Raw genomic sequence first — 22490 nt, 5'->3', positions numbered from 1 at the left:
GACCGTGAACATCCACTGACGACGCGCTGCTTTTACATTTATCAGTTTCCGAAGAGGAGGCGAAAGAGCTAGAGGCAGAGTCAGCAAGGAAAGCCAAAACTTGTTCCTGCTGCTCCGGCTTTAAAAGCGGTTTTCCTACTCCCAGAAAAGGGAGCGTTCGAGGCCTTGTGTAGCCAGACGATGAACCAGGCTCAACAACTCGAGACTTAGGTGCTATATTGCTTTTCCAACGACCACCTGATGCTCCACCACCACTACCATCATTACCAGCTGGCAATGACCGCCCACGGCCACGACCTCTTCCACCAGACTTCCTCATTGTTTGAAAAACGTAACCAAACAAACAAACGGTATTTGTTACTGTAAAACCAGTTACAAGGTGTACTCAAACTTGCGTTGAATTAATATCTCCCTTTATAGATGGGTGAGACTGCAGGGAAAATCAGGCCCACTGTATAACAGTACACAGCTTAAGTGGCAGACAGATATGCCACTAACAGGACTGACGCAGATGCACACATTAACAATAAAAATCTCCCCCTTTTTATTTTTTCTGGGAGAATATTGAAGAAATCAGGCCCACTGTTATACAGTAGGTTTTCTGTGGCAGAAAATGAAAGACAGATGCCACACACAGGACTGGCAGTGATGCAGATTTGCCAATCTTAATCTCCCACTTGTTTTATTTTTTCTGGGAGAATTGTGAAGAAATCAGGCCCACTGTATTAGAGTATATTTTCTGTGGCAGAAAGTGGCTTGAAGAGATATAACAAAAAAAAGGGACTGTACTACAATTACTATCTCCCTACAGTAATCTCAGAAAAGTATGGCAGACAGCAATAAAAAGGACTGCTGCACACAAAAGTCAAAAGTGTGGACAAACAAACAAGATAGCTGTGCAGAAAGGAAGGAGCAACAGGATTTGTGCATTGAAAAAAGCAGTTGGTTTGCACAGCGGCGTACAAACAGCAATGCAGCTATCAGGGAGCCTTATAAGGCAGCCTAAGCTACAGAGCTGATGCACCCCCAAAAAAACTCCACTGTCCCTGCAAACAAAAGATGGTGTTGGACAGTGTAAATCACTACAGCACAAGCGGTTTGGGGGTTAATGTACCCTGTCTAACGCTATCCCTGCTTCTGAGGAAGCGGCAGCAACCTCTCCCTATACTCAGATCAGCAGCAGTAAGATGGCGGTCGGCATGCACGCCCCTTTATAGCCCCTGTGACGCCGCAGAAAGCAAGCCAATCACTGTAATGCCCTTCTCTAAGATGGTGGGGACTGAGACCTATGTCATCACGCTGCCCACACTCTGCGTCCACCTTCATTGGCTGAGAAATGGCGCTGAACGCGTCATAGAAACGCGACTTTGGCGCGAAGGTCGCCGACCGCATAGCCGACCCCACGCTGGGATCGGATCGGGTTTCATGAAACCCGACTTTGCCAAAAGTCAGCGACTTATGAAAATGACCAATCCGTTTCGCTCAACCCTAATTGACACTATACACTGTATACTATATACAGAGGTCCTGTGTATAATGTCACCAGTGATCACTGTATTACCTATACATTATATACAGAGCTCCTGTGTATAATATCACCAGTGATCACTGTATTACCTGTACACAGAGACTGCATACTAAGTACAGATCTCCTGTGTATAATGGCACTTATGGTGATAGTGCTGTGGGGGTTTTTTTATTACTGATCAATATTGTAGTATTCAGTCACGATGTGGAGGTAATATGTGGTCTGGACATGGTGTTGCGGTATTTTTCCCTTGTATGTGCTATTTGGTCACTTTGTGGTGGTACCATGTGGTCTGGTCATGGTGCGGTGGTATTTGTTCCTTGTATGTGATATTATTCGGTCACTGGTGGTAATATTTGGTCTGGTTATGGTGTTGTGGTATTTTCTTCTTGTATGTGATATTATTCGATCACTGTGCTGGTAATATGTGGTCCTCACATGGTGTAGCGGTATTTATTCCTTGTATTTGATATTATTGGTCATTTAAAAAAATTGAAAAATAAATAAAAATATACCTAAATTGTATTGCATATTTTAACAAATATTTAATAGGTTACAGTAGAGTAGGGCCCGGCCAAAAGTGTCTATGGTGGCGGCTTAAAAAATCTTTAGGCCAAAACAAAAGCTGGCGGCTATATGTGTGATCTGGTGATGGGAACTGTTAATGTGTGATAGGTGAAAAGTGAAGTTTTACTCAGCAACTATTTTTCTGGAATAATCTGGTTCAGGTATATGATGACCCCATCGCATGACCCCGTCGCATGATCCCGTTGCTTGACCCCGTCACATGACCCCGTCGCTTGACCCCATCACATGGCCGGGGGGCCCACAGAGTCTGAACAGCCCGGGGCCCTGGCTACCCTTAATCCACCACTGCAAGTTGTTGTCTGTGTGCCTTTGTCGACTCCATTGGCAGATATTAATAAGAACAATTGGAAACCAATGAAAGTGAACTGAAGAACTGTGTATGGAAAAATCCATCATCTACAGTCAAGCTCCGAGGTATATTCGGATCTGTTCAGACAGTATTGACAAGGAACTACAGCTGCGATCACTGAGGAACACATTCCTACAACAAGGATACCATCCACTGGTAATAGATGAACAGATCCACAGGGCTACAAGGATTCCAAGAAACAGCCTACTGGATTACAAACGGAGAGAGGATAACAACAGGGTACCTCTTGTGGTCACATACAACCCCCACATGAGCATCCTAAGGAAAATTGGTGCCGATCTCCAACCCATATTCCACAGAGACCACAAATTGAAAGACATTCCCAGAACTGCCACTTCTCTCCTATAACAGCCCCCTAACAGAAGGAATTTCCTTGTCAGAAGTGTCCTCTCATCACATCAGTGACTGGCACATTCCCATGTAACAATAAAAAATGCAAAACTTGTACCCACTGTAACGTTGTACCCACTCAGGTGCGTAGGAGGAAACAGGGGCCACATTCTCTTCTGCGTTCAAGTGGGTTTATTGCTCCATAAACCACATAACAGTGTGAACAACAGGTAAACAAACAGCTTTTAGCTCAGGAAAGGAAAATACAAAAGTCCAGTCCTTCAGGCTCAGTCCTGCAGCCTTAACACACTTTGGAGGCTTTCTCCTCCACACACACAGACTCCTGTCTGTAGTGTCCCATCTGGACACAGGGACCTCTGTCCACCCTGACAGATTCCCAAACACTCTCTTACCATGTGCTACACATCTCCATTAAGTAGCCTGAAACCACACCCATTGGTGAAGTAACGTCACATGATTAGACATGTGGCTATGACATCACCACAGGTCCTTAAACAAACACAAATAGGCATGGTTATGCCCCTTACCCAGGGGTGAGGTATATGGGTAGCCAGACCCTCCCATCTCTCATAGCTACCCGTAACCCGGACCCAAACATCCTAAACAATTCCTTATTGCCTTATGTGTATTAAACAAAACACTCCGGGTTACATCACAGCGGCAAGCCTTCTCTGTGATACATACCTCCCATCGACTATACAAGCTTTAGCCATGCTACATACCTCCCCCCTCTGCCTAAAGCCGTGGGGCTTGGCACTTGTCCTAAACCAACTAGAGACCCCTCAGTCGTCCCTGACAGTCAAACCGTCCGTTTAAGTCAGGGCCTGTCATTGAACCCTTTCGTCGGCATTAGTCATCCCTTTCGGTCAGATCCCTTAATAACGATGACCCCTTGTCATCTCGTCTGCTACAGGATCTCCTGCTTAGGTCACTTAACCCTGAGCTAACTGAGGCATCACTGCTTCTACCCGTTTCATCAGGCCACCTTCTCCCATGGTTTTTATTGCCTGGAGAGCAATCCGTCCACTTTTCTCTATGTCCCCTGCTAGCTTCCGCTTGAGGACTTCTGGTCTTACGCAAACTTCTTCGCATCTCTGGCAGCTGTCTATTAACTTGCCATCTCTCAAGTCTCAGCTGCTCTACCTCCCTTAGGTATGCCATGCGATATTCCAGGAGCATGCGGATATTCCTGAGACTCTCTCTGGATCCGACAACCAGGAACGGAACCATCCCATCTTCACCCAAGACCTGGACCTCTTCATCAGCGGGTATCCTCAGTCTCTTCAGACCGGATTTATCCACCATCTCCTGCATCACTCTCCCAAGTTTCCCAATGACTTTCGCCACCAGACCTTTAGGTACTTGGACTGTGTCTTCCACTAAGCCCAGCCGACTAATAGCTTTCCTTTCACGCTCCAAACGTCGAATGGCTTCATCATTCTTCAAAATGATCTTCTGCTTTGTACGGAGGCAGTGTAGGTGCATATCCCTCAGGACAGCCACCCGCTTCACTGTGACTTCCATAGTCGACAGTATCACCAACTGTTTAGTCTCTGGTGCCCAGTGCACACTACATGCTTCCACCGCTTTTCTAAAGGCCTCATGCACACCTTCACCGGTACAGGCTTCTTGCACATCCTCGGGTACATCTATCACACTCTTGAAGAGCGGGGTCTCACTCTCTTCATGGACGGACGGCTCCGGTTCTTCTATGGACCTTTCCATTAAGACATCTGCCATGACCGGGTGACTGTCTTGTTCTGCCTTTACCGCGAGCTCTTCCTCAGTTTTACCCTTCTCAACAACCTTTGCCAAGATGGGTATCGGCAGCTCCGCCTTGTTATCACTCGGGGATGACTGCTGTACGTCTCGGACCCGTAACTTCTCCTTTGACAGAAGACTTCTTACTGCTTCTCGGAGCACTACCACATTTTCGCCTAAGGCCTTATTCTCACTGTGCCACACTGTCAGGTGACCTCTGAGCTCAGAGACCTCCTTCTCCATCTCATCCAACCTGTGCTCCGCCATTTGTCTCAGGGCCTTTTCTTGTTCGAGAGACTCTTTGAGCAGCTCTATCTCGCTTCTCCCATCCTCCGGATTGGTGGAGCATGCATCACTTGAGGAGGTATCTAATTCAGGCACCACTTCTTTGGTGGCCACCTCCACTTCTGCACCCTCAGACTTTGCACTGTCAGCGTCAACCCTCTCTGGTGTCTTAGCGGTGACATCCTTAGGTTCGTCCCATTCCCCTGGGACTTTAAAGTACTCCAGACAATTCAAGTCCTCAGCACCAGATTTTCTGGAGCCTTCACCCTCTTCCGTCATATCTTCACAAGGTGCAACTGGTTCAGCCCCTTTGCCTTTTCTACGTCTCCGGCGACGGGAGGAAGACTTGCCAGCGGAACCTGAGTCAGCCTTACTGCATTCTTTTCCACTGGTGTCATCATCTGAATGGAAGTCACCACCACCCAATTGGTCTTCCTGGAACCGACAGTCCCCACTTAAACAGGTCACAATTTCTGGCATGGCTGTCACTGCCATCCTGTCTTCACCCTGTGGAGCCCTGTCGTTCCCCTGTGTCAGTATTTCTGATACCGGTACATCATACTCAGTTGTAGCACTTGTTACTGGCCTTGTCATGTCACAGTCACCCTTGGAGTCTGTGTCACACCCCACAATAAGGCGACCCCCCAAGTCACACTAACTGGGTGTCAGCTCCACTCTGTTTAACCACCACATCCTTATCTACCAGTTCATTACCAGTCACACTGTCGCACACTTCAGGTGACGTCAGGTCAGTAAGTTCGGCAGACGCACGGTTTCCTCTGGTCGCCCTTATACCTGACCCATCAGTATTGGGAGGTGTTTCTGCCAATGTTGTCTCACCAAGTTGGGCCCGTTCACCATTTTCTTTGGGCATGTCCAGCTTAGGTCTGTCCACACTAGGGGGCGCATTCACAACATTACTACCTCCCATACACATAATTTCCACAAACACTTCACCTTTTTCCCACCAGTCCCACAGTGCTTCCAAATCTTGTCCTATTACCATAGGACACGGCAAGTTCGGGACTACAGCCACCTCATGGTATGTGGAAACATCAGCTGCGACAATGTAGAGAGTGGCTACCTGAAGACCTTTAGCGTCCCCACTTATGCCACTTATTTTCACCTTTGTCCCAGGTGACACAGAACTTCCTGGAAGGGTCCTCAGCAAAGACGCTTCCCTCCCCGGGTCTAACAACCCCCGCACACGCTCTCCATCCAGCCAAAAAAGACACAGTCGTGACTCGTCACTGATCGGCTCCCCTTTTTTTGGTCCCGCCCCCTTTTGGGCAAGTGCTCTATTTTTTGACACCACCCCTGTTCGGGTTACAGCCCCCATTTGGAATTCCACCCCTTTTTGGGCTACTACCCCTATCTGGGTTACCGCCCCTTTTTGGGACTCCACCCCCTTTTGGGCAACCATCCCCGTTTGGGTCCCCGCCCACTTTTAGGGACACTCCCTTCCCTGGGGTACACTCTGTGGACTTCCCCACGGAACTCAGGCCCCAGTTCGCACAGTACACCACTTAGTCTCTGGGCCTGTACTGGCCCTTTAAGAGTCTGCAAAGAGAAAAAAAAAATGTTTTTTTTTTTTCTTTCAACACTTCACCAGCTCCTGCTGGCAATCACAAGCCGCTTCTGCTGAACCTCTTGCTGCAACTGCAGCCGCACTCCACAATGCTCTGTACAGCTCCTCCGCAGACTTCGTGGACCCGCCGATCCACCGCAAGCCCCTTGTCACCTTCGTAACCCCTCCGAGTTACAACACAAACTTCGTGACCTCACCGAGCCACAGCAAGCTGACTTTCAGGAAAAAAAACTTCACAGTCTTTCACTGACGCTGGTCAGAACAACACAGACACTGGTCTGTTTCACACCCGGCTTTACAGCCCAAACACAATTTTCACTGACTCCAGTCAGTATCACACGGTTTTTAGACCGTTACCCGTTGGCAACTTCACGGGCTCCTGAACACCCCTCAGCCTCAGAGATGCCCAGACGCACTGTCTCTGTTTTCTTCCAGTCTGACCCCGGTCAGTACACACGGACACCTGTCCGTTACCTGTTGGTGCCGGCCACACAGTTTCCCGGATCCCTCTTCTCCTCAGAGGTATCCCAAAACAACAGTTCTCACTGATCCCGATCAGTATTTACTCACGGTTTTCAAGACCGTCCACTCCTCTGGCTCAGACCAGCCAGCGCTGCAACACGTGCTCCTTGGATCGTTGCCCGCAGTCTAAAACACCAATTGTAACGTTGTACCCACTCAGGTGCGTAGGAGGAAACAGGAGCCACATTCTCTTCTGCGTTCAAGTGGGTTTATTGCTCCATAAACCACATAACAGTGTGAACAACAGGTAAACAAACAGCTTTTAGCTCAGGAAAGGAAAATACAAAAGTCCAGTCCTTCAGGCTCAGTCCTGCAGCCTTAACACACTTTGGAGGCTTTCTCCTCCACACACACAGACTCCTGTCTGTAGTGTCCCATCTGGACACAGGGACCTCTGTCCACCCTGACAGATTCCCAAACACTCTCTTACCATGTGCTACACATCTCCATTAAGTAGCCTGAAACCACACCCATTGGTGAAGTAACGTCACATGATTAGACATGTGGCTATGACATCACCACAGGTCCTTAAACAAACACAAATAGGCATGGTTATGCCCCTTACCCAGGGGTGAGGTATATGGGTAGCCAGACCCTCCCATCTCTCATAGCTACCCGTAACCCGGACCCAAACATCCTAAACAATTCCTTATTGCCTTATGTGTATTAAACAAAACACTCCGGGTTACATCACAGCGGCAAGCCTTCTCTGTGATACATACCTCCCATCGACTATACAAGCTTTAGCCATGCTACACCACATATTACCAGCAAATATAGTCTGTGTGCCAAACACAAATCAGGACTACAAGGTCTCGGGTTACTTTTCATGTACATCCTCTAACGTGGTGTACATGATACAATGTACGAGGTGCCCTGGAAGTATTTATATTGGGGAAACCATACAAAAACTACAAACTAGGATGAATCTACACAGACACACAATCAGGAATGAAATCCACACGCCTGTGGGAGAACATTTCTCTGGAACTGGACACAGTATGACAGATTTAAAAGTCTTAATACTAAAAGGTCATTTCAGGGATGACAGGGAAAGAAAAATTTGGGAATTCAAACTAATGAAGATGATCAATTCGTTGACACTAGGACTCAATTTAACACCTGTATTTATGACTCAAGATTCAAGATTCAAAGAAGCTTTATTGGCAGGACCAAATACACATCAGTTTTGCCAAAGCAAGTGTATAAAGGCAATAGGGATAGGGACTGTGGGGATGTTGGGTAGAAGCTGTAGGGAAGGTGGATGGGGGCAGATCCATTGTGGGGGTTATAGTCCATGGCATAGGGGAGGTGGATGGGGCAGATCCAGGGTGGGGGCTATAGTTCATGGCATAGGGGAGGTGGATGGGGCAGGTCCAGGTTGGGGGCTATAGTCCATGGCATCATAGTTCTCTTTCTCGCAGTCTATGGCATTCGCTCACATACCGCGCTGCTATCTCCACCGCTCTCTCTTCTTCTCCCAGCAGGATATATGTTTTCTCTTCCTCCTTCATGGTGATGAAGTCTGGGAAGAGATGTGAGAGTCTCCTGAAGTGAGTGTCCCTCACTGCTGAGTATTTGGAGCAGTGTAGCAGGAAGTGGGTTTCGTCCTCTATGGCCTCCTGGTCACAGTGTTGGCACAATCTTTCCTCCCTGGGCTTGTAGCTCTGCCTGTGTCGGCCACATTCGATGGCCAGACTGTGGGCACTGAGTCTATATCGGCTCAGGATCTTGCGGTCTCTGGGGTCCGGGAGTTTCTCCAGATATGGGGCCAGTCTGTAGTCTCTCTGTAGGCTCCGGTACATGGTCAGTTTCTGTGAGCTGATGATATCATTCTTCCAGTCACTGACATACCTCTCCTGGCCTTCGTCTACCATCTTCCTGATTCCGGCTTTTGTCAGGTTGTTGTGATTGGTGTTCTGCTCCAGTTGGGTTTGGCTGGGCTGTTCCGAGGGTTCTGGTTTTTCTGTTTCACCTACATGTATCAGGGCTTTATGGTGATGGGAGCTTGGATTGCTCCTATGCAGGTGAGCCCGGAATGACAGCGCCCTCTTTAGAACTGTTAGGTGTAGAGAAAATCTGCCCAGCTCGGCCCGACAAGCACTGTTGGAGGTGCTCCGATGGACCTGGAGAAGGTGCTTGCAGAATTCCAGGTGGAATATTTCTGTTGGACTGGAATCCCACTTTGACCAGTCTGGGTAGGTGTGAGGACCCCCAGGACTCACTACATGGATACAATTCACACCTGAACCAGATGGACTCCAGATAACTAAGAACATCAATCCCACTGCCTCTCCATTTGTAAGAAAATGCCTAATTTGATTTCCTTGGCTTATCTTTAGAAGGCCTCACACTTCCCACCCCCTGAACAAATGTCCTACTGTAGTATTTTTGAATTTTGTGCTTTTTTCTTAAGGTACCTTCACACATAACGATATTGTTAACGATATCGTTGCATTTTGTGACGTAGCAACGATATCGTTAATGAAATCGTTATGTGTGACAGCGACCAACGATCAGGCCCCTGCTGGGAGATCTTGGTCGCTGAAGAAAGTCCAGAACTTTATTTCGTCGCTGGATCTCCCGTGGACATCGCTGGATCGGCGTGTGTGACACCGATCCAGCAATGTCTTCACTGGTAACCAGGGTAAACATCGGGTAACTAAGCGCAGGGCCGCGCTTAGTAACCCGATGTTTACCCTGGTTACCATCCTAAAAGTAAAAAAACAAATAGTACATACTTACCTATCGCTGTCTGTCCCCGGCGCTGTGCTCTGCACTCCTCCTGTACTGTCTGTGTGAGCGTCAGTCAGCCGGAAAGCAGAGCGGTGACGCCACCGCTCTGCTTTCCGGCCGCTGTGCTCACACAGCCAGTACAGGAGGAGTGCAGAGAAGCAGAGCGCCGGGGACAGACAGCGGTAGGTAAGTATGTACTGTTTGTTTTTTTACTTTTAGGATGGTAACCAGGGTAAACATCGGGTTACTAAGCGCGGCCCTGCGCTTAGTTACCCGATGTTTACCCTGGTTACCAGCATCGTTGGTCGCTGGAGAGCGGTCTGTGTGACAGCTCTCCAGCGACCAAACAGCGACGCTGCAGCGATCTGGATCGTTGTCGGTATCGCTGCAGCGTCGCTTAATGTGAAGGGGCCTTTATTAATCTATTTGTAATCTTGCCCGAAGAAGGAGCCACTGTGCTCTGAAAGCTGCAAACATATTATTTTCTGGTTAGCCAATTAAGGTATCACTCCTAAAAAACTTTTGTCATCATTGGGCAGAAAAGTATTCACATCCCTGTATAATCCAAATTTCTCAACAATACATAGCCATTCGTACTGTAAGATGGCTGCTGGACAAGTCCTTGAGGGAAGGGCAGCTATTAGCTGCAGTGAAGTGAGCTTGAAAGCATGCTACAGCACATATAGTGCTGAAAGAGTTATCAGGCCATTCCAGGGCCGGGTTTTACGAGCAGTTATAAAAGATGGGTGGGAATGGCCGCTCACATATCCCGACCCCTGGGGCGTGTTTTGACAGATAAAATGGAGGCCGAGTGTCTCATTCAGTGTCTGGAGCTGGAGATGTGTGGATCTCCTTTGTGTTGGTCTGTGCTAAGGCCTAAAGAAACCGGACACTATCCTGAGCAGGCGGACCCGATGTATGCTGCATGGACTTTTATGTTTTCATTTTGTGCCAGAAAAGGCTGTGTTTTATTGCCATCCCGAGCGGTTTGTGAACTTTGAATAAACTTGCCTGGACATTGCAGCAATACTACTTCCTGTGCCTACCTCAACCGCAGCTGAGTGCGTACAATCCTCTACATTCCCTTAAGGCTGGGTGCACACCATCAGTATTGGCAGGGCTTTAGACACAGCACATGTCCTCAGCGTCCAAAGTGCTGCCGGCTATTGAACGCAGGTGAATCAGCATGTGTTCATTGAACCATGCAGAATCACCGCATCCAATACATTGTACGGGTGAAATTTATCTTGTGGAGACTTGTGTTTCTGCAAGATAAATTGACATGCTGCGGTCTGGAAAGATGCGTCGCATGTGCGTCTCCGCAGGTAAGCGTGGGTTCATACATGGTGGAGATAGGATTTCTTGAAATCCCATCCACTATGCTGTAACATCTGCATGCTGTGTATTGGACGCTGTGGATGAATGCAGCATCCAACCCACAGCGTTTACTGACCGTGGAAACCTACCCTAAAAGGGACACGCAAATTACTTTGTCATCAATGTACATTAGTTGACTTGAATGTTCCCAAGTGAAGAGAAGATCATGTGAAACCATCTTCCACAAAAGTACCTGCACAACAATCAAATAAAATCTGTGTAGAAACGTTACAGATTCCAACAATGATCTATTATAAAGTATGGTGTACTTTTGAATATGGTGCAGGGAGCATAGAAGTACGGGGGAAAAACATTTTGACTTAGGTCTTATGCACATGGCTCCATACAATGTCTTACTTGTTGCACAGCTAGGGCCCTATTTGTCCCTATATTTTGTAAGTGCCCAGTGCTTAGGGCAGCAGGTTGCATGAGGTTGTGTTTGGAAAAAGAAAATGTATTTTTATGTCTTCTGCTGCTTCCCACTTTCCTCCGGACTGCTTGTCCTTCGTGGGAGACAATTTAATGTGCTCTGTGGCATCATACAGAAAAGGGAGCATAGCAGCACTGCTATGATTAGTGGGTCTACAGAACAAAGACTGCTAGTTCAGTAATCCGAGCTCTGTCGGTGCACTCACAACTCCCCCATAACTGAAATATAATATATGTGTCACACCAATACTTGTTTTGTAATGTCCGAAGTGGGTGAGAGGCAAGGTGATTGGGTGGTATGCTGCCTGTGCTATTCCGGCATCACAACAATGTGCAAAGGTCTATGAATATTGGTCACACCACATCTTTAACACCATTTTGACATCCTCAGGACATGTTCGGCAGCTGTTGGGTGCATGTGTATGGTGAATCCATCTCTAATGGTGGCATCTAAGTGGTTTAATCCAACACAACGTGATCAGTTTCTTTAGCCTGAATCACCAATAGGAGGAGTGAGTACAAGGAGTACCTAAGGTAGCATGATCTCTAGATACAGCACCTTTTACAGGACCTTATGATGCTATGATTTTATGCAAAGACATTAGATGTATTTTTCTATCTCATTATCTATCTTTCAGAAAGAATACAGACCTCACCTCTGCCTATTCACAGTAAATAAAAGTCGACCAAACCAGCCATACAATGTGTATGGGCCCTCCCAACTCTCCCTCAACAGATGATGGTGAGGAGAGAAGGATCTGGCCTGTTGAATTTCAATGGCTGATCATTTTGTTCAATGTTGAAATAAGCCTGTACCAAAAGGAGTCTGACATCGACGCTCTCAAAAAAAACATAGAAATGATCAGCCGAGATCAACGTTCCTATGGGTATACATGGGGGGCTTGGTAGAGATGGCTATCTGACAAATTATCATGCGGCGATACCTGTCCAATGTATATTAGGACCTTTACAGGTTCATTCTCGCCTGTAAGATTAAATGGGACTATCTACAATGAATACTGCCATCTTTGTTCCACTAGCTTGAGATAGGACTATGTTTACTCAGCTGATGAGTGATGAGACTAAAGGTACCGTCACACTAGACGATTTTACAACGAGAACGACAACGATCTGTGACGTAACAGCGTCCTCGTTAGCGATATCGTTGTGTTTGACACGCAGCAGCGATCTGGATCCCGCTGTGATGTCGCTAGTCGGCGCTGAAAGTTCAGAACTTTATTTTGTCGTTCGATTGGCGTGTATCGTTGTGTTTGACACCAAAAGCAACGACGCCAGCAACGATCATAGGGGCCGTCGCAGCGTCTTGCTCTAGCCAGGTAGGCGTTGTACATTAAAAAGGAGACGCCTTTACAATACATTGCAGTGACGCCCGTAATAGATTTAAATTTTAAACGTTTTCTTGGAAAATATCAATTTACCACGATCACATAAACTTCCCATACTATGATAGCCTAGGTCCAATACATATCGCCTGATTAATACAATAAAATATGCAATTACAAAGGATAGGGGACCGCCAAGTGATAAAGTATTACCTAAAATAAAAAAAAGGATACGCTATTACAAAAGGTGACTCCCTCTGTCCTGATAAAGCCTGGGAGGTGGTGTGTACATTCCATAAAGGAGGTCTTTACAATACATAACAATTACAAAAGGAGACGCCTTTACATTACATTATAACATTAAAAAAGTGACCTCAGGACATGACTTTACAAAGGAGATGCCATTGTGTCGCAATAGTCTGTGATGTGGTGTCTACATTATAAATAAAGGGGGTCTTTATAATACATTACAATGACAAAGGGGAGGACATAATGACATTAAAAAAGGTGACGCCATAACATGACTTTACAAAAGGAGATGCCATCTGTCGCCACAGCCTACATGGGGATTACAACAGCCATTACAAAAAAAGGCTTTTACTTTATTTAATAAAAAAAAAATGGTGACGCCATAACGTTATACAATGGAGTGGGTGTGATGTCTCCCTGTGAACTGTGATAGGCCACAGCGGGATCATCTATAGGTAGGTTCTATAGCAAGGTTCCGATATAAAAAGCTTGAGTCAACTGTTCAATCACTTGTGCGTATTTCAACTACGAGCATCTTGCAATAGGTTGGAAATCCACAACTCTGCATCGTGTTCATTCTCCATCTCGTAAGCGTACTGGTTGGAAATCAAGATCTTTGCAGCGTCTTTGTTTTATAACCTCTCGTGAGCGTCTTGTTTTGAAATCTGGAATTCTGCTCCGTATTGATTTAACATCTCGTGAGCGTCGTGGTTGTAAATCGAGACCTTTACATCGTTCTCTAGCTTCTTGTGAGCGACCTGGTTGGAGATTTTGAACTCATCAGCGTTCTTATTAAATCTTTCATGGTAATTTTTTTTTTTTTTTAATCTGCCATTTTCAAGCCCCAAAATTGGTATTAATAATATAAAAAAAGCATACGAACCATTCCATCCCTAAAATGGTGGCTACCAAAAGGAAAGAGCGCACGGCCCATCCCATACAAGAGAAGGCTGCTCACATTAGGAAAGGCACAGGGGCCACAACTTTCTTGCTTGATGTTGCTTCATTTTTTTATTTTTTTTTTAGATGTCTGCCAATGAACAAGACTGTGTTCGGGCACTCATAGAGATGTACCGCTCCCTGCCCTGCTTGTGGAAGATAAAGTCGGCGGATTACAGCAACCGCTACAAAAAGAAAGATGCGTATGAGAACCTGGTGGCCATCTACAAGGAGCATCATCCCACTGAGACGGTGGATGAACACATTGTGCGTAAAAAAATCCAGGCTCTCCGCACAGTCTACAAAAAAGAGTTGAACAAGGTGGAAAAGTCGCTGAAGTCTGGGGCCGGAACTGACGACGTCTATGTGCCCAAGTTGTGGTACTATGACCTGCTGGCGTTCACTCGGGACCAGGAAATTCCTCGTCCGTGCCAGACTGTCACAAGCATATGTGCACCATCGCCTGAAGAGAACCTGCCCGAGTCTCCGGACGAGCATGTAAGTACCCCCTAGCTTCCCTTCTAGTAGCATGCCGTGTGTCTTGTAGGTTTATGAGACTGCATGGTTTCCAATAATAATGATTCACATTTTTCATGTTTAATCCCCCTGTTAATAACAGTTGTCACTTCCTGTTCTGAGAAGTATGTCCAAACAGTACTCCCCCCTCCTTTAAATGCATTTTTAATAATTTCCAAAGTCTATAACATAAAGATAAATACATTAACATATTGTGTCTTCCGCACATTTGTACGTACAGTATTGCTGCCCAATGTAGTTCAGCCCAGCTCTGAAAGCTCTGTAACCCCTGTGGTTTGCTACCTAGTTCCTCATAGCTTCCCATGAACAGGAATAGAGGTGTTGGAGAGGTGGGGCTCTAGGCTGAGTTGTTTGTATGTTATTGACTTTTAATTTTTTTTTCTTTTTGCTTGAATCGCAGGTGCCTCTTCAACAGCGGGAAAGACCAGAAGGGAACGATGTCCAGTCCCATCAGTCCTCCAGAAGCCCGTGTCTCGAGGATCAGACACGTCCACAGCGGCCATCTCGCAAAAGAAAGTCGACAGCGGGGACACCTGTGGATCTCCTGGCAATGGCTAACAACATCTTGTCCAAGCATGCGGCAACCCAGCTCTCCGCATTCCCAACCTTGGTTGAGGAACGGTTAAAAAAATTGGACGTTACCCAACGATCTCACGCGGAGCGATTGATGTTTGACGTTCTGAACGCGGCAGCCGCTGGAAAACTGAGCGACACATCTATGTTGAACATCACCGAGCGTCAGCCCAGTAGCCAGTTTTATTTGGGACCACCACAGGAGCCCATGCACAGCACTCCTGTCCGCAGACCAGGCCCACATCATTCTCAGTTCTGGACACCACCTGCACCTCCTTCTTTTGCAGACTTTTCACAAGGACCTCCTACGTCCACGGACCGGTACAGCGAGATGGGCACCTACTATCAAAATTTGTAGGGATCTTGTCTTGAAAACACTAGAGACTTCAGTTTTATAACGTCCATAATCCACTCTGCCTACTGCCCTGCAGTCATTGGCCTGACGCCCGGTAATTAATCCTTGTGCCTATGCATCATCAATAGTTTAAAAAAAACTTAATTTAAGATAAAAATTAAAAAAAAGGCTATCACACCTGCTATACTCACCCTCCGTCGCCTTTGCCACTCCCAGGACCACTCCATTGAAAGCGGCAGCTTACGGTCCCTGGGAAAGGTGGCGTAGGGTGAGTATAGCACTGCTTCAACGGGACTTCGGAAGGTGAGTATACAAATATATTTATATGTTAATAAACTCGGCCAATTTATCCCTCCCCTACTCCGTAATCCCCTATGGATCATCAACAGTGAAAATGTCATGTGAAAACAAATAAAATATATATATTTTTCAAATTTGTCTCCATACTACGTGGCTCTCTGGATGGGCAAAATACTATGTGGGTGGGCAATATGCAAAGTGGACATGCATACTGTACAATACCAAATGCATTATAATCGGGATAGATATATATATATATATATATATATATATATATATATATATATATATATATATATATATATATATATATATATATATATAGAACAGCACAATGCTCACCAATAGCGGGTGCCTAGCCCCCTGGATAGAATGGTCCAAGCATTTATCCAACATATATACAAAATAGGAAAAAGAAGGCAGCACTCCCAAAGTTTCATGTGAAAAAAATATGGAGATTTAATCGACCCACATCACTGCGCGACGTTTCGGCTCCCTGAGCCTTTTTCAAGCCTTGAAAAAGGTTCAGTGAGCTGAAACGTCGCGCAGTGATGTGGGTCGATTAAATCTCCATATTTTTTTCACATGAAACTTTATGAGTGCTGCCTTCTTTTTCCTATTTTGTATATATGTATGTATATATATATATATATACATACACACACACACACACATCATGAAAGCGCTAGGGCAGAAGAGGTTGTTGATTCCCATGGTTCATATGTTTGATACAGAAGTAGAGTATTTTCATAGTTCAATATTTTAATTGGAATGGAATAAAAAGAACAAGACAATGTACATAAATCAATATATCGTTATGTTGACATTGTTACTTGACAAAGAAATTGGTTGGGTTCTAAAAAGAATGGTACACGAGAGCGGATGAACAAAAACAAATGTAATCCATAATAAATGGTAAAAGATATGCCTACAGTTGCGCTACAATTGTTGGTGCTGCCATGAGACAGCCCCTGGACCATTGAAAAAGTCACAGTATTTTTCCCTGCAATTTGTCGCGTCATCATTGTTCCTTCCGGATCCCAGACTTTCCAGGCCAGAAACCCTGTGCTCATCTAGACGCCATTCTCCCTGGGTTATATCCCCGTTTGCAGGGTCAACAGAGTCTACATACTGTGGAGGGCTGTATGCAGTGGCATCACGGCGGCGCAAAAAGTTGTGGAGGACGCAACAAGCAAGAACCACAGAGTCTATAGACGATAGTTTCATGTTCATTGCAGTGTGGAAAACACGAAATCGGTTTGCCATGATTCCAAACGCATTCTCCACAACGCGTCTAGCTCTCGAAAGCCGGTAATTAAATATGCGCCGCTCAGGTGTCAGAGTTTTCTGGGAGAATGGCTTCAAAAGGTTGGGATGCAGTGGGAACGCCTCATCTCCGACAAACACAAAGTTCATGTTTTCAGTAGTGTCACTGTTGGGAGGCAAGGCCAGTTTGTTTTCTTTCAAGCGGTCCCCAAAATCGGTTAGCTCCAAAACTCCGCCATCAGATAATCTCCCGTTAATCCCTACAGACACACTTACAAATTCGTAGTTCGCATTAACGAGGGCCATCAGAATTACGCTGAAATAACCCTTATAGTTATAATAAAAGGAGCCGGAGTGTGGTGGTTGGGTGATGCGGACATGTTTCCCATCCAAGGCACCCCCGCAATTAGGGAACTGCCATTGCTCATGAAATCCCCTTGAAATCTCTTTCCAATCATCCGGGGTCTCCGGGAAAGGCATGTAATTTTGGTGTAAAGCAGAGATAATTGCTTTACATGTCTCCGGAATTATGACGCTGAGTAGGGTTCGGGAAATCGCAGCGCAGTAATGCAAGTCTTGCATAGACCTTCCAGTCGCCAGGAACCGGAGCGTAACAGCCAGTCTCTCATCCACAGGGACAGCAGCTCGCATCCTTGTATTTTGCCGCCTAATATAAGGTTCCACAGCTTCAAGTAGGAAATTAAATGAATCCTCGGACATTCTCAGGTAGTTCTTGAAATCATGCGGGTTGTTCTCCTTCAGTTCCCTGATTAGGCCCATGTGGGACAATTGATTCCTCTTCTGCAGCCACTGTCTGGTCCACATGCGGCGCTGTCGCTTTGCACGATTGTTTCGCGCTTCAGCCTCCAGCTGGTTCTGAGCTTCTAACAGCAATGCAGCCGCTACAATCGCAGGTACATCCGAAAGAGACATGGCAACCTGAAAAAGCACAATAAAAAATAATTATTACATATGATTTGCTAAAGTGACACAAGACAACCAATACTGTTAAATAGTGTTCACACATCTTTTTTTTTTTTTTTTTGGTTAGAAGGCAAAGTTCACATTAGCGTTTTGTTCGGTGCAGCCACGGCAATGCATGTGCCACTATATTTTACCTAGGGGCCTGAAATAACATGTGTTGCCCTATCGTTTTGTGAATCATGCGTCAGGACACAGAGGACGATGCATGATGTTTTTTTTTCTGACCCTAAAACCATGGAAAAGTTAATGCATGGGTCACAAAAAGCGGCGTTGGGCATGTGCTCACATATCTGTTCAGCGTTGCATCTCAGACGCTGCCCTGTTCTACAGAAATGTGAACATAGGATTTAATGGAAATTTATATTTACATGTGTAATAAGCAGCGTTTAACACTACAGCCGCACCTCATTAACATCCCAAAATTACGATACAAGCTACTACAAAACTGAAAGCAAGACAATAAACGCTGTGACTTGGTAACAGGAACGCCAAAAAAAAAGGATGTCTGGAGCCGGCGTCACAAACGCGACGCTGTGCATAATCAGAGACGCTATAGCGATGCCGATCGCGCCGCAGCTAGGACCTCCTCTGGGCATGGTTAGGCGGTGCCGTACAGCGTCTATCTTTAGAAAATGGCGGCGAGACAGCGCTGTGCTCCTCTGGGGCAGGCCGAGGTGCGTTTTTTTGTGGACAAGATGGATGCCCTCGACTATGAGGGACGGAGGAGCCGGCCTGCCCACCCAAATTTGCACAAGAATGCAGTGCTGGGCCGCATTGCAGAAATGATGGAGAGGAGGTTTAGCATCCGGCGCAGTGCGCTGCAACTGCGCAAGAAGTGGGCCGACCTGCGCTATAAGCAGCCACTCCATCTGGCACACTTGCGAGCGGAGGCAAAGCAAGGCAAGTATCAGAATGGTGGAATTGGAAGACGCACGGTACCGAGCGGGGGGAAATGGGAGACTCGTGCCCGTGGTTGCCAACTTGTCCGGGACTTACGAGGACAAAAATTTAATATTTTCTTTTCAAATTTCTATAATGTCCAAGCGCAAAAATGCGTTGTCGCGTAAAAATTGGTCAGGTCATGAATTCCATAATCTCCACCCCCCATATTTAATTTATACGGATGTCCGCAATTGTAATCCCGATTGTCCTGAAATCATTACGTGGAGGTTGGCAACCCTGCTTGCACTGCCAGTAGGGGGAAACAGGAGACGTGCACTGCCGTGAGGTGCTTCCTATGTTCTATATATGTAATTACATTTAGCTTGTCAAAATTGATTTTTACTCCTTCCCGCAAATGGCCTCTTTTTTTTTTTTTTTACTACAGCTCTGTACTTTTGTTGTCTAAACATGGCGATTTCTTTTTTTTAATTTTTTTGTGTAGAGAGACGCCGCCGGCACCAGAGGGCACTGGCCTCCACCACAGCGGCCAGCAGCAGGCCACAGCCTGGACCGTCACGTAAGTTATCCATCATTCATTTCAATTTTATAACTGCATATGGGACTTTACAGGGGAGCAGAAATATAGAATACATTACAGATGCTGCCGAATTTCGATAGGCTCCTAACTTTTGCTGTCAATGTTGTCTAGTTTTATTGTGATGTCTACAGCTCTGTACTTTTGTTGTCTAAACATGGCGATTTCTTTTTTTTATATTTTTTTGTAGAAAGACGCCGCCGGCACCAGAGGGCACTGACCTCCACCACAGCGGCCAGCAGCAGCCCACAAGCTGGACCGTCACGTAAGTTATCCATCATTCATTTCAGGCTCCTAACTTTTGCTGTCAATATTGTCTAGTTTTATTGTGATGTCTACAGCTCTGTACTTTTGTTGTCTAAACATGGTGTTTCTTTTATTTTTGTGTAGAGAGACGCCGCCGGCTACAGAGGATACTATCCTCCCCCACATCTTCCAGCAGCAGCAGCAGCAGCCCACAAGCTGGACCGTCACGTAAGTTATCCATCATTCATTTCAAAATTATAACGGCATATGGGACATAAGAGGTGAGCTGAAATATTGTATACATTACAGATGCAGTAACCCCACCACAGGCCACTACTCCGCCCTTCCGCTACCCATCTTCCTCCCCCGGCTCGGCATCATTCTCCCCAGAGGCGAGCATTCGTAAGTGACGATAAACTGCGAGCGGTTCCCCACAGCGAGTTCAATTGTTAAACAGATATGATTTTGATTCCTTTTAGCTCCGGGAACTCTGGCCCGAGACAGGGGATGGGTGGTCAGCAGCTCCAGTGATGGACAACAGGCGTCCCTTCTCCGTAAGTATACAGACAGTGGGAGGGGTTATCGGTGGGATGTCACATTTGACAGCGACTAATAAAATGCAACCAAAAAAAAAAAAAGACCTCTGGGACAGGACAAAAAAATATGACTTTTATTCTATCTTCTATCTACAGAACCGGACACTGTGAGAGAGTTGCTGGCCAAACAAGAGGGACTGGAGCGGACAGTAGCGCTCTTGGAGCGCACAGTAGTGCTGCTGCAGCATCAAGTGCAGCAACATGGACGCACGCTGCGACACCTTTTGGCGCGCGGGCGTTAAAAATGTTTTTTTTTCTGTTTTTCTTGACAGATGTTAGTGTTTTGTTGAAAAAAAAAAAAAATCAGTTCAGTTTCTAAAAAAAAAAAAATTTCGTTCCTTTAAGTTGTGTGCTGTTTTATTTACTAGCGGAGCACGCCAGGGCCAGCCAAGGCAGACACAAGAGAATTAGTTAACCTTTCCATATAGTGTGTGCAAAATTGGCAGACAGCTAGTTTACCTTTCCATATGGTGTGTGCAAAATTGGCAGACAGCGCAACTGAGTTTGCAAACCGCATAGTAATGCCTCCATCTTGTGCGTCTGCTTGCCAGATGCACAAGATGGCTGCCGGAGGCGTTTTATCCATCATTACACCATATACATAGATAAACATTATTGAATAGCCATAACTATACACAAAAGAAACAAACAACTGAAAGACATTTCATACCGTTGATGAGCAAGAAAAGAAACGATGAAGACGCCTGCAGTAGAATACGTTCTAGACAGAACGTCCACGGGAGAAGAGGATCGTAGCTGGCGAAGGATCGTTCCGAACAGGACGCTGGAAAGGCAGAAGACCGTGAAGACACAGCGCTCCAACAATATGAATCAATCGCTGTAGAGTTGCGGTTTATATTCCGGGACGCCGTAACGTCACATCCTGGGTGTCTCCCTGTGCATAAAACACACCTATCTGGCTACGTCTGCATCGTTAGATCGTTACACTCTTGCTGTGTGACACTGAGCAAACGACTAGCGAGGACGATCTGTGAGTCGCTGTTACGTCACTGTATCGCTCCAGCATCGTTCGTAGGTTGGTGTGTTTGGCATCTCTGCAGCGACCTAAACAGCGACGTTCCAGCGATCTTATTTTGGTCGGATCGTTGTCGTTCTCGTTGTAAAATCGTCTAGTGTGACGGTACCTTAATAGATCTTACTGCTGTTTTATTATGTTGCCTACTTTTTTTTTTATAGAAGTTAAATGTTGCATGTTTTAATGTTAGTTGTACTATACATAATGCTTGTTGATTTAATCTCACGGAATCAGGGTATCAATGGCATTAATATGAAGAATATTTTTGCATCTTTTACTTTGTTATTAATATTCCACTTTTCGTGAATTTTGAAGCCTTTAAACCATCTAAACTCTCACCCCATGAAATCTCATAAAAATTATTGGTTAATATAAATGTGATGATGGGGCCTGCAGTGTTAGGGGAGTTTAATGAGACACACAAAGCATCTTATGAAGTATATGCTGTTCTGTGAGTTCAATTTACAGGGCTCATGGGACTTCTTCCCAGAAAAATAATTTATGTTGGAAGTATTGAGTGCAAAATGGTTTCGATGATAGAGTTCCTGTGTTCCCTTGGTGATAAACAAAGCAGATTTCTTATGGCAATTTGCTCAGGGCTATATGATTACATTTTCATTATGAGGTAAACCTAATGAACGCATAGGGAAGAGCTGTAAAAAAACAGGGAAAAGCCTCAAATTACATGACTTTTTTATAAAACTAATATGCCGATTTGCTGTTGAGTAGACCCCCAATTTCACAGCCGCTAATTGGATTTGAGTACTATATGTATGGTTTTCAGGATCAGAGTTGTCATTAAGAAAGCAGCTAATATAAAATACTTGTTCTAAATCCTATCTCTCCAGCGGCAGATGATAATACGATAACATTAGCATGCGTTATGACATATATGAAAGTGTGACTACACTCTCTGTAATATAGGAATAAGATCCCATTGTGTTGCTAAAAGGTAGCAATTAGGTGCCACTAAAAGACCTAGGGTCCTTTGCTTGTTGTACCGGTGACCTTTTCCCCTTACAATATTCGCTGCCTGAAAAATTGTGGGAAGTGG

The 22490-nt window shown here is 45.7% G+C and overlaps 2 protein-coding genes and 1 long non-coding RNA gene across 3 annotated transcripts; 2 read left to right on the top strand and 1 right to left on the bottom strand.

Moving 5' to 3' along the window:
* The first annotated feature begins 13617 nt into the window (after nucleotides 1–13617).
* Nucleotides 13618–15965, top strand: LOC138675842 (uncharacterized). Its single transcript, XM_069764409.1, has 2 exons — nucleotides 13618–14564; nucleotides 15004–15965. Exons 1-2 carry the CDS (start codon nucleotides 14154–14156, stop codon nucleotides 15532–15534), a joined length of 942 nt encoding a protein of 313 aa, XP_069620510.1. The 5' UTR covers nucleotides 13618–14153; the 3' UTR covers nucleotides 15535–15965.
* Nucleotides 15966–16575: 610 nt separating this feature from the next.
* On the bottom strand, nucleotides 16576–21471 carry LOC138675841 (uncharacterized). The gene is made up of 2 exons (XM_069764408.1): nucleotides 21071–21471; nucleotides 16576–18036 (listed from the first exon to the last, which is right to left on the bottom strand). Exon 2 carries the CDS (start codon nucleotides 18028–18030, stop codon nucleotides 16771–16773), a length of 1260 nt encoding a protein of 419 aa, XP_069620509.1. The 5' UTR covers nucleotides 18031–18036; nucleotides 21071–21471; the 3' UTR covers nucleotides 16576–16770.
* Nucleotides 19766–20377, top strand: LOC138674048 (uncharacterized). The gene is made up of 3 exons (XR_011320448.1): nucleotides 19766–20032; nucleotides 20114–20206; nucleotides 20284–20377. It is a non-coding gene; the product is annotated as an uncharacterized lncRNA (long non-coding RNA).
* Nucleotides 21472–22490: the final 1019 nt, after the last annotated feature.

The sequence above is a fragment of the Ranitomeya imitator genome, chromosome 4 (genome assembly GCF_032444005.1).
Source record: "Ranitomeya imitator isolate aRanImi1 chromosome 4, aRanImi1.pri, whole genome shotgun sequence".
Lineage (NCBI taxonomy): Eukaryota > Metazoa > Chordata > Amphibia > Anura > Dendrobatidae > Ranitomeya > Ranitomeya imitator.
Note: the sequence above shows the minus strand (reverse complement) of the source record. Positions and strands in the feature narration are given on the sequence as shown.

Bases quoted from the DNA above. Each gene is read 5' to 3' on its own strand.
- LOC138675842 (XM_069764409.1), top strand. From the start codon at position 14,154: ATGTCTGCCAATGAACAAGACTGTGTTCGGGCACTCATAGAGATGTAC. The intron at 14,565-15,003 runs GTAAGTACCCCC...CTTGAATCGCAG, and splicing joins CCGAGTCTCCGGACGAGCAT to GTGCCTCTTCAACAGCGGGA.
- LOC138675841 (XM_069764408.1), bottom strand. From the start codon at position 18,030: ATGTCTCTTTCGGATGTACCTGCGATTGTAGCGGCTGCATTGCTGTTA.